The sequence below is a fragment of the Pteropus alecto genome, unplaced genomic scaffold (genome assembly GCF_000325575.1).
Source record: "Pteropus alecto unplaced genomic scaffold, ASM32557v1 scaffold3, whole genome shotgun sequence".
Classification (NCBI taxonomy): domain Eukaryota; kingdom Metazoa; phylum Chordata; class Mammalia; order Chiroptera; family Pteropodidae; genus Pteropus; species Pteropus alecto.
In genome coordinates this window covers 45,058,637-45,069,026 of record NW_006442484.1, presented here as the reverse complement: position 1 = coordinate 45,069,026, position 10,390 = coordinate 45,058,637, and the positions used below count along the sequence as shown (strand labels likewise).

The following is a 10,390-nucleotide window of genomic DNA, read 5'->3' as shown; positions in this document are numbered from 1 at the left end:
AATGAACTGCTGCTACACACACACACACACACACACACACACACACACACACACACACACACACACACACACGTCCTATTTCACAGAAGAGAATGACAAGAAAGGGGAACCCTCTATCAAAGAGCAACTAATACAAAGCCAAATTTCAGAAGGTATCAACTGAAAGAATAAGTAGCACTTTCCTCCGGCGAGCTCAGATCAAGACCTGTTCAGTTCTCTCTGCCAAGACTACTTTTCAATTTCTTCTTTTTGTCTCTCTTTACCAAACCCTGTCCACCAGCCCGTCATTAGATGGCTGTTGGTGTCCTTCCCAACTGGTTACCAATAAAGTTGTTACAAAGTGACCTTGAGCGTCTTCCCTACTGCACCAATTCCCCGCCTTCTCCATCCGGGTGCCGCGGCGCGGATAAGAGTCGGACCGCGCCTGCGCGCCCAGCCCCACTCCTTCGACCTCTGCCGCCGCCACCGCCGCCGCCACCTCCCGGGACGGTAAGCCGAGGGCGCCCAAGCAGGGCCTGGCCGGGCAGAGCAACGCCCATAGGGACCCATTCATTCGGCTAGCGCCAGGCTGGGCGCGGGGCCCAAGCCGACGGCGTGCACAGGTGCCCGCGGGACCTTGAGGGGAAAGACAGGCCCTCGGAGGGCACTTGACCTTAAGCCTCTTTGCCTCCTCAGAGAGGAAGCGGGAGAGGAAGCCACATCGCCGGTCACCCAAGTCCTCCAGCCGCGCCGCCCCGAGGAGTGTAAGATGTTCGCCTGCGCCAAGCTTTCCTGCACCTCCGCTCTGGTGCGTAGCACATGCGGGGCCGGGAACTGAAGGCCGGATGTCTTGCCCTGGAGCGTCCACGTTGTTGAATGGGGCACCTCCGGGCGGCGCACACCGCCAGTTCGAGGCAGCTCTCTCCTCACCCTTGAATCTCTGTGTCCTTTGCTTCCTTTTCTCTTAATCCTGGGGCGTCTCACTCCGCTCCTTCCTCCCCAGGGCGATGGAGGGCAGCCGAGGCCTAGCTGTCAGGCCCCTCGCGGTGTAGGTCAAACCCTCCTTGCCCCTCCCCCACCTCCTCGGTCACTCTAGTGAGTTGGGGTCGACGCTAAGGTTGGGGTGATGTGAACGATGTGTAGGGGCTGCCGAGGCCTAGCTTAGTTCCCCGCAGCAGCGCTGTCCATTTGCCTATCTGTAGGTCAAACTCGCTGCTGCAGAGGGAGGGACTTTGCCTCACCCTGTGTGGGTGGCTGAAAGTCTTTCTTCTGCTTCTGGAATGTTATTTCCATAACCATTTTGGAGGCTTTAGGTGAAGTGAAGATCTGGGGGATTTGTCTTAGAGAATCAGATCTCGGTTCGGAAGGGATTTTTGGTGACCTTAGTTTAGTGGACATTCAAGGGCAGGCAGAGCAGCTGGACTGGAAAAGACAGTCCTTATGTCTTTGTGTCCTTATGGTCAGGGTATTTCACCGATTATGTTTACTCTGATGGAGAATTGCTTAAACTGCCTTTTAATTTTATGATGAATGGACATATAGGAATACCTTGGAAATGATGGGAGCTCATTGATGATGGGCTATTTTAAATGACAAGCTTTTATAGTGACACTTGTTGGCCCACTTAAACTTGCCAAAGAATGTGGGGTATTTTTTGCCATTTTTCTCATCCGAATTGTGGCACTACAATAATTGAAATTTTAAAAGCAATACTTATTCTTTTTAACTAATTGTTCTTAGAAGTTTTGTTCATTGTGTTACAAGTAGCTTATGAAGCAAGCTTTCCAATTTCATTAGCACTATAACTTTAGAACTATTAAAATTGCTTCATGTATTGAAAATGACCAAACAGCCTAGTGCCAGTATAGAAAAGTCATGAACTTTCTGATTCATTTTTGCTGCTTGCTTTTTTTTTAGAACTCATGGTGCAGGAAGAGTCATCAAAGTGTTATCTGTATTCTTATTATGTGGAATCTTTTTTCCTTAATAGATCCGAGCTGGATCCAGAGTTGCATACAGACCAATTTCTGCATCAGTGTTATCTCGACCAGAGGCTAGGACTGGAGAGGTAATAGTAACAATAGAAATTAAGTGACACTCTTAAGTAAGTCTTATGGTTTTGATTAAAGTGAAGGGGGTGGAAAAAAAAACCCTCAGTAATGAATGGTTTGAAGGGAATCCTTTCCATCTTTTTATCCAAAAGAATGTGCAGAAGATGAACCAATGAAATAAACTTCTGTATCCAAAACTTATCCACCTGCGTTGGCTAAGAAATATAGTCAGTATGTATATTTAAATATATAGGCTTGAGTTACCAATAAAAAAGTATATGTACATATACTGTTTCTTAATTTTCAACCTTTTCAGAATGTAAATATTATTCCTACAAGACTAGAATTATTCTAAGCCCTTGATTTTTTTCCTATTGTGCCACACCACCTCCTATTTAAACGGCTACAAAATAGAGAAGTAGTAATCATTTTGATGGTATAGTAATTAAAATAGCTAACTGCGATTACTGATTTGACCTTTGCCTTTATTTCCTGTTCTCTAGAGCACTACTGTATTTAATGGGGCCCAACATGGTTCGTCTCAGCTAATCCAAAGGGAGTTTCAGACCAGTGCAATCAGCAGAGACATTGATACTGCTGCCAAATTTATTGGTGCAGGGGCTGCAACAGTAGGAGTGGCTGGCTCTGGTGCTGGTATTGGAACAGTCTTTGGCAGCCTTATCATCGGTTATGCCAGGTAATTTCCATTGTCAAATGAGCTAGTTTAAGAGCACGCTTGAAATAGCTGGAAATTTAGAAAACTAGTGAAATAGCAGCTACTTGGTATTAAGTACCTACTCTGTATCTTGCAGTATATTTTGAAGGCTTTGGCATGCATGATCTCACTTAACTCGCTTAGAAATATACTCCAGTTTATCACAACAACACCCCTTAGAAATATACTCCAGTTTATCATATACCTATGAAGGACTAGAGACTTCACAGACTGTGCTGTTACTTGTTAAGCTATTATTGGGAATATACTAGAGGACATTCTTCAAAAGTATCAATTTCCATTTTATTATATAAGGCTTTATTTTTAAACTATCAGATCTTAAAAAATACAGAACATACTTTCACAGGGATAAGAAGAATGTCAGAACCCCTCAAAATGGTTGAAGACTTAACTGTTTATACTGACATACAGAGACAGCTGTCTGCCTTTCCCCCATATGATTAGGATTGAGAAAGGAATGTCAAAGGCCAAAGCAAAAACAATCTAGGCACTCTTCCACTACTTTCCAGTGTACAGAGATCCTCTAGTAATCTGATATTTTAACATTTACCAAAACCATATTGAAATTCAAATAATATTTCAAAGTAACAAATGTGTTGTGTCTCTTTTAGAAACCCTTCGCTGAAACAGCAGCTGTTCTCATATGCTATCCTGGGATTTGCCTTGTCTGAAGCTATGGGTCTCTTTTGTTTGATGGTTGCTTTCTTGATTTTGTTTGCCATGTAACAGAAATTATTGCTTGAAATATTGGCATTCATATTAATTACGGATGTAATTCTGTGTATCTTACTGTGACTCCGAAAACCGTAATATTGGTTTCATGGAAATATATGTTATTTCCAAAGTCATTTCATTAAAGATGAAACTTTAATTTTTGCTGTGATTTGTACTTATCGAAATTTAGATCATCACAGAGAAGGACATGCATTCAGGCAGATGCTGTACAAGTCAGAGGGAACTATAGCAGTTGCCTCACTGATAAAAAAGATCCTAATGTAATTTTTATGGTAACTCTTTTATATAGTGTTCTGCACATTGTAAATTATAGGGCCTTTGTTTATTTATTAAAGGAGATATTTGAGTGCTTTGAGCTTCTATGAAATATGATTAATTAAATCAAGATTTAATTAATTGATTAATTAAATCAAGATTTAATTAAGATTTAATGCAATTTAGTTAATTGCACAAGATGGTTTTGTTTTTAAGGGTTAAAAGGAATTCAATTCTAGGAAGCAGGATCATCTTCTAAGATTAACTTGGCCAGTCTTTCACAGCTAGATCTAAAAATCATGTCAGCTTTTTAGGAATTGAAGCTTTGTTAAATAGAAGTAAAAGGCAATTTTTGCATTTCAGTGAGTCTACATTAAGCAATTATGTGTCTATGATGAATTTTATCTGTCTTCTAAGAAAAAGCTCAATATAGGCGTTCGTTTCTTGCTTAAACAAGGCTCTCCTTAAAAACCAGATATCAAAAAGTAAACTGAATTGGCTGCATATTTAAAGCCAAAAGTTGCTAAAGTTGTATTGTTTATCATCGATACTAACAAATGTTTATAGTAGGAATCCTGAGAACAACAGTTGGTTCGACAGTATTTTGTCCCTAATAGTATATGTTGCTTCTTGATTAGATTTGTCCTATTAAAAGGAAGAAAGTGGTACATCTGTAGAAAAACTGAGTTTTCCTCCTAGGAAATATTTTGTGCCACTATATCTTTCATCTCAGCTTCATGGTTTCCATGAAGGTTAGGATAACAATTAGGAAACCTACATTTTACTCCTTTAATGCCCTCTGCCTAATCTGATTTCATTTGAGAGAACTGTCAGTTACCATGGTTTCTCAGAGTGTGGTGGAAGGATCATCAAAATCACCTAGGATGTCTTTAAAATACAAATCCCTAGGCCCTGGACCTACTGAATTAATCTTTGGCCATGAGACTCAATCGTCTACATTTTTAAAAAGGTTTCCCAGCTAGTTTTTGTGTGCACTCTTAGAGAATCACTAACATACATGTATCTTTCTACTGTCTAAAGTAAAATGAGGCCACAAGGAGCTAGAGCTACTACCTCTTTTTGGTTGGTTAATCATCTAGTCTATAACATTCCTGGAGCTGTCACGATTTTCTTGAACACTGCTACCCAATATTTGAACTGAGCAATATAAATAAGAAGTACTGTATTACATGACCCAGCATTTCCACACCTAGGTGTATATACCCAAAAGAATTGAAAACAAGTGTTGAAACACTGTATTTGAATGTTCATAGCATTAAAGGGTTAAAAGGAACTCTTTTAACCCCAAAATGCAATAGCCAAAAGGTGAAACAACTAAATGTCCCATCAGCTGCTCAAAGGATAAACAAAATGTGGTATATTCATACAATGGAATATTTTTCAGCCATAAAAGGGAATGCGGTACTGACACATGCTACAACATGAGTGAACCTTGAAAACATGCAAAGTGAAAGAAGCCAGACACAAAAAGCTGAATATTGTATGATTTCATTTATATGAGTAGACACCCATAGAGACAAAGCAGATATGAGTGGTTACCAGGGGAGAGGGGAGAATGGGAAGTGACTACCCAACAGGTATGCAGTTTCTTTGGGGGTAATAAAAATGTTGTGGAACTAGATGGACTAGATGGTGGTTATACAACATTGTGAATGTACTGAGTGCCACCAAATTTGTATACTTTAAAACAGTTAAAATGGTAAATATATTTTACTACTATTAACACAAAGTACATATAAATCATGCCAAATTTTTTAAATCCTAAGGAAATACTTAGATTAACTAGTTCTCTTCCAAATTCATTTAAATAAAATCAACTTGTGTTTTTTTAAATAAAAAAAACCTTTCTTAGTATTGGTTTGGTGGTTGGTTGAAGGAGCTTGAAACTGATTCTAGAACAGATTTCTTGCAAGAGATGCCCCAGCTGAGGAAATCTGAAAATGGAAAGGAAATGTCTGGACTGGCTGCCTGACTTCCATGTTACTGAGCAAAACAAAACAAAAAAAACCTTCAGAAAACTTGTATAACTAAAGTATAACCACAGGCTATTTTACTAGAAGGGAAAAGGACATACTGCATCAAAGGATCAACATCCTGGAGATACTCCTCTACTGTATTTTTATTTACAGTAACAAGTTTCTGACACTGAAAGTACATCACTGGAAGACACCTACTCCGATAGCAGAAATGTTTATTTGGCACCATTTTTACAAGAAGTACCACCTCCCTTAGTTAATGAGCCTTACAAACAAGTATTAGTGGTAAATGTTTTCACTAACTTATTTTCTGAAAAGAGGCCAATAAGATGTTATTTTCACATCAAACACCAAATGAATTTGTGTTAAAAGAGTTTGGCCTGTTCAAAAAGTCTAGTAGGCAAGAGCACCTGAAAGTGGTAGAGTGCCAATTTGACTATATTTATTCAGAATATTGTTCCCAAAAGCATTTGTTTTCCAGGCATATTTTTTATTTAGTAGTATGTTGTTAAGCTTTCCCTGATGCAGAAATGTGACATTTTTAAGGCCTTTGGGATTAAACTCAAAATACAGGTTTGAGTATGAAATGTATGATTGAACTAAAGAGAAACTTGTCATCTAGTCACAAGCACTAGATATGTATGGGAATAACTAAAAGTAGAATAGTGGATTCTAAAAGAGTGGCAGCAAGTACTAAGATGTTCAGAAGGGGTCGAAAGAATTTCCAGTAATGGGATCACATGAAGTGTTATTTACCTACAAATTAAGATAAACCTTAGGGAATTCCTGGAATGAAGACAGGCCAGAAGAAGAGAGTATCTTGGCTAGCAAATAGCGTCAGGAAAGGTATGTGAGAAACAGCTGTCTGGGTATGGGAGGGAAATAGTGTGAGATAAAGTTGCAAAGGTAGACTGGGGCCAAATTATGTAAACTGGTAGATTAAGAATATAGATTTTATTTGTGTGACCACAGCCAGCCATTGAAGGCTTAGATCTGTGTTTTAGAAAGGTTAATATAAGACCAGCGTGTAAGATGGATAAGGGCCAATAATAATCGGTGGTTGATATAGTAGCCTTGCTGAGAGGTAATGAGGGCCTAGTCTAGGATGGTGGCAATGAGTTTTTTTAAAGTCTACAAAAAGTTTTATCAGGATTTGATGTCTAGATCTTGGGATACAGGAAAAGAGGGTATATGCATCAAATAAGTGCTACTCCCTGTCCTGAGGACTTTATATATGCTATGTCATATAACCCTCGTGACAACCCTGCAAAATGGAGATTTTTCCAAGATGCAGGGAAAAATAGGCTCAGAATAGTTAAAGTTCCCAAAATCACAGCCATTAAATAGCAAAGTCAGGATCCAGATTCAGATCTTCCTTGATTCCAAAGTCCATGCTTTGCTTTTTAGAATGATTATGTTAGGGCTGGCCAGGAGGGGAAAGCTAATTTGGGAGAAATGATCATTTTGTTTTGTTATAGAATTTAAAATACAATATTGAAGTATAATCATACGGAGAGGCTGTGGGCTTGAAAAGAGGAAAGGTATGGTGTACAGTATGGAGTAGTAGATGTGAATAAAAAGTGCAGAGCAGCAGTAAGGACACAGCTCAAGGTCAATAATATAAATTTGTAGTAAACTTACTACTTGTGGTCAATTTGCTGAGTGGCTAAAGTTGAGTAATAATGTCAGTGAAGTTAAGTTTGAGGAAAGATTGTAGACAAATGGAAAGGAACATTAGAGAACCAAATTATACTCATGCTTCTGCTGTAAGTTTTAAATTCTATTAAGTAATTTTAGCCAATATGGTTTGAGTGTTGAGTGGGAGAGGAAAGTTTGTGTTGTTTGTGCTACTATCCTCTACAAAGCCTTTAAAAATATGTGATTTCTACACATGAAATTATAAATCAATTGAATTTTCTATGTATTGAGCATATATTAGTAATTTCATGATATAATTCTACTGATAATATTATGGATTTGAGTCCTAAACACCAAGTCCATCAATCAGTTCCCCAATTCTTCACATTAAGGGCAAAAAAAATTTTTTTTCAGATCTAATGCCATGCTCTGTGTCAGCAAACGTGGCAATTGCATTCTGTCTCTGTTAACATTATGCCTTAGCTTGCTTTGATCTAGAGGTAGTTAATAAGTAGTAGCCAAATTTGCTATAGCATAGGATTTATAAGAAAAATATTTTTATAGATTTTTTTAAAAGATCACGAGTTTATTTACACTCATCTCTTCCCTCTGCCCATCCCTATCCTACCCTCTTCCCACCACCCCACTGCCCCCAACACACACTAGCTCACTTGTTCATGCTCTTATAAGCTTTCTGGTGATATGTATAGCATATACCAGAGCATTGCTACTCAAAGTGAGGTCCATGCATAAGCAGCATTGGCATAAACTGGGAGCTTATCAGAACTACAGGTTCTGGAGTTTTTGCCCCTAGAACTTCTGAATCAGAATCTAAATTTTAACAAGGATTCTAGGCAACATATATACATTAAGCTTTGAGAAACACTGTACTAGAATAATTTCCAGCATGCCATGATTCAGACTTCTTATCTTTCAAAAAGCTGTCCATTCATTGGGAGATTTTTTTCCTCCTTTCCACTGGAATGTACTGCTAATCCAGTAATTCTAAAAGTGTGGTCTGAGGACTTCTGAGGGCCCCAAGACCCTTTCAAGGGGTTCATGAGGTCCTTTCTTTTCCACTTACATAGCAGTGTGGGACTAGATTTTCATCACATCTTCAACCAAAACAATATACTGCAACAGATCAAATGCAGAGCAGATACAAGAATGCAACTATAGGCATACCTCTTTTTATTGAACTTCACTTTATTGTGCTTCACAGGTGTTGCAATTTTTTATAAAATGAAGGCAAGAACCTCCACCAGCAAAAAGATTAAAACTGGCTTTATTGCAATGCTCGCTTTATTACAGTGGTCTGGGACCAAATCTGCAATATCTATGAGGTGTGCCTGTATCGTCTATCTCCCTAGGTCACATTCTTTCAGTTATCAATCTGTTTATAATCTCTAAAAATTGGCCCAGGATCCTGATCAGAATCTTTACTTCTTTCTCCTACACAATCAAGTAATCTCTCAGAAATTTAGTACCTTAGAGCTTCTTTCTCAAAGGAGCTTAAACATCGAAGAAAGGACTTGATCTAAGATCAATAGGGGCTCGTAAATCCAAGGGCTTTTGACTGTTTCACCTATTAGTGGGAGCTAACATAATACAACTGAGCTAACATACTACAACTGGTTGTTGGCTGTGGCTGCCATTCAACAACAGCTTTTAGTCAGTACTGCCAGCCATGGAGACGCCAGGATCTGTTCCTCTGATAGGAGAGTCCCAAGGTTTGCTTCCTCAAATAGCTATGTAGGTTGGCTGAATCTTTCAGCTGCCGGACAGTTCAGTATTATTCCCTCAAGACTTATATCTAAAGCAGGGGTCCCCAAACCCTGGGCATGGACCAGTACCAGTATGTGCCTAGTTAGAAACCAGGCCGCACAGCAGGAGATGAGCGGCGGGCAAGTGGGCGAAGCTTCATCTGTATTTGCAGCCACTCCCCAGGGCTAGCATCACCGCTTCAGCTCCACAGATCATCAGGCATTAGATTCTCATAGGAGCACTAGTCCTTGCTGCCAGAAAGGTTGGGGACCACTAATCTAAAGGACAGCTCAAGGCATTTATCTACCTCTCTAGAAATACCTAAAATGTCTATAGCTCTCAAGTCTTCTAAAGTCGTATAAAAGAAGTAAGCTTATAATACTGTATGTTAATATACCCTTGCTATATTTTCTTGATAGCATTCATGAGTATTTAAATTATCTTATTTATATGTGTATTGTGTCTGCCCTCCTCCACAAGAATCTCCTTAAGGGACTTCGTCTTGTTTACAATTGTAGCCTCAGAGCCAGGAATAGTGCCTGGCATGTTCATGCTCAATAAATCTTGGCTTTATGAGTAATGAACTATAGAGACAGTGCATTTGGTTGACAGTTAACCTAAGATGCTATGTCCAAGGTAAGAAGGTAACTGGAAGGAGCAAGGTATTAGCCTAAAGGCCCAGGAGGGTCCATATGACCAGGACCTCCTTGGTTTCTGGCATAAGGTGTACATGGCTTTGGTTTTATGTGGGCCTCAGGTTGACAAATAGACTAACTGTGAAGGATAGACACTGGAATGCCAGACAAAATTCTTTACCCTAGGATTGGTTCTATCTTTTATTGGTAACTTAATAGTGTGTGGAAAGCAGAATATAATGATGACAGGCTCTCTTTGTAGTGAGTGGGATGAGAGAGATCAGAGAAGGTATAGATATGAATGTTGAAAATAAGGCCTTTAAATTCCATTCTGTCTCTGGGTTGGTCTCACTGAAGCTGGCATAAATTAATTGTTATCATTTGAAGATAAACACAGCCCTCTAGTTTTTCCCCCACAATGCCACCCACAGTAAATAATTTACCTTGAGAAACCAAAGATTGGGGGTGGGAGATAGACATGGTCCCCCTTGTACTTGAAATGTCGTAAATGGAAATTTCCATAGTGAGGACAGCACTGAGAGGTAACTTATGGAACATATGTCATTTTAGCAATGTGCATGGAAACCCTGGGCTGTCAGT

At 39.4% G+C, this 10,390-nt stretch overlaps 1 protein-coding gene across 1 annotated transcript; it reads left to right on the top strand.

Annotated features, from left to right (window-relative positions):
* The first annotated feature begins 329 nt into the window (after positions 1-329).
* On the top strand, positions 330-3,637 carry ATP5MC3 (ATP synthase membrane subunit c locus 3). The gene is made up of 5 exons (XM_006921224.3): positions 330-489; positions 676-787; positions 1,970-2,047; positions 2,534-2,727; positions 3,378-3,637. The coding sequence occupies exons 2-5, from the start codon at positions 749-751 to the stop codon at positions 3,490-3,492; spliced, it is 426 nt and encodes a 141-aa protein (XP_006921286.1). The 5' UTR covers positions 330-489; positions 676-748; the 3' UTR covers positions 3,493-3,637.
* Positions 3,638-10,390: the final 6,753 nt, after the last annotated feature.

Bases quoted from the DNA above. Each gene is read 5' to 3' on its own strand.
- ATP5MC3 (XM_006921224.3), top strand. From the start codon at position 749: ATGTTCGCCTGCGCCAAGCTTTCCTGCACCTCCGCTCTG. The intron at 788-1,969 runs GTGCGTAGCACA...TTTCCTTAATAG, and splicing joins TTTCCTGCACCTCCGCTCTG to ATCCGAGCTGGATCCAGAGT. The intron at 2,048-2,533 runs GTAATAGTAACA...CCTGTTCTCTAG, and splicing joins CAGAGGCTAGGACTGGAGAG to AGCACTACTGTATTTAATGG.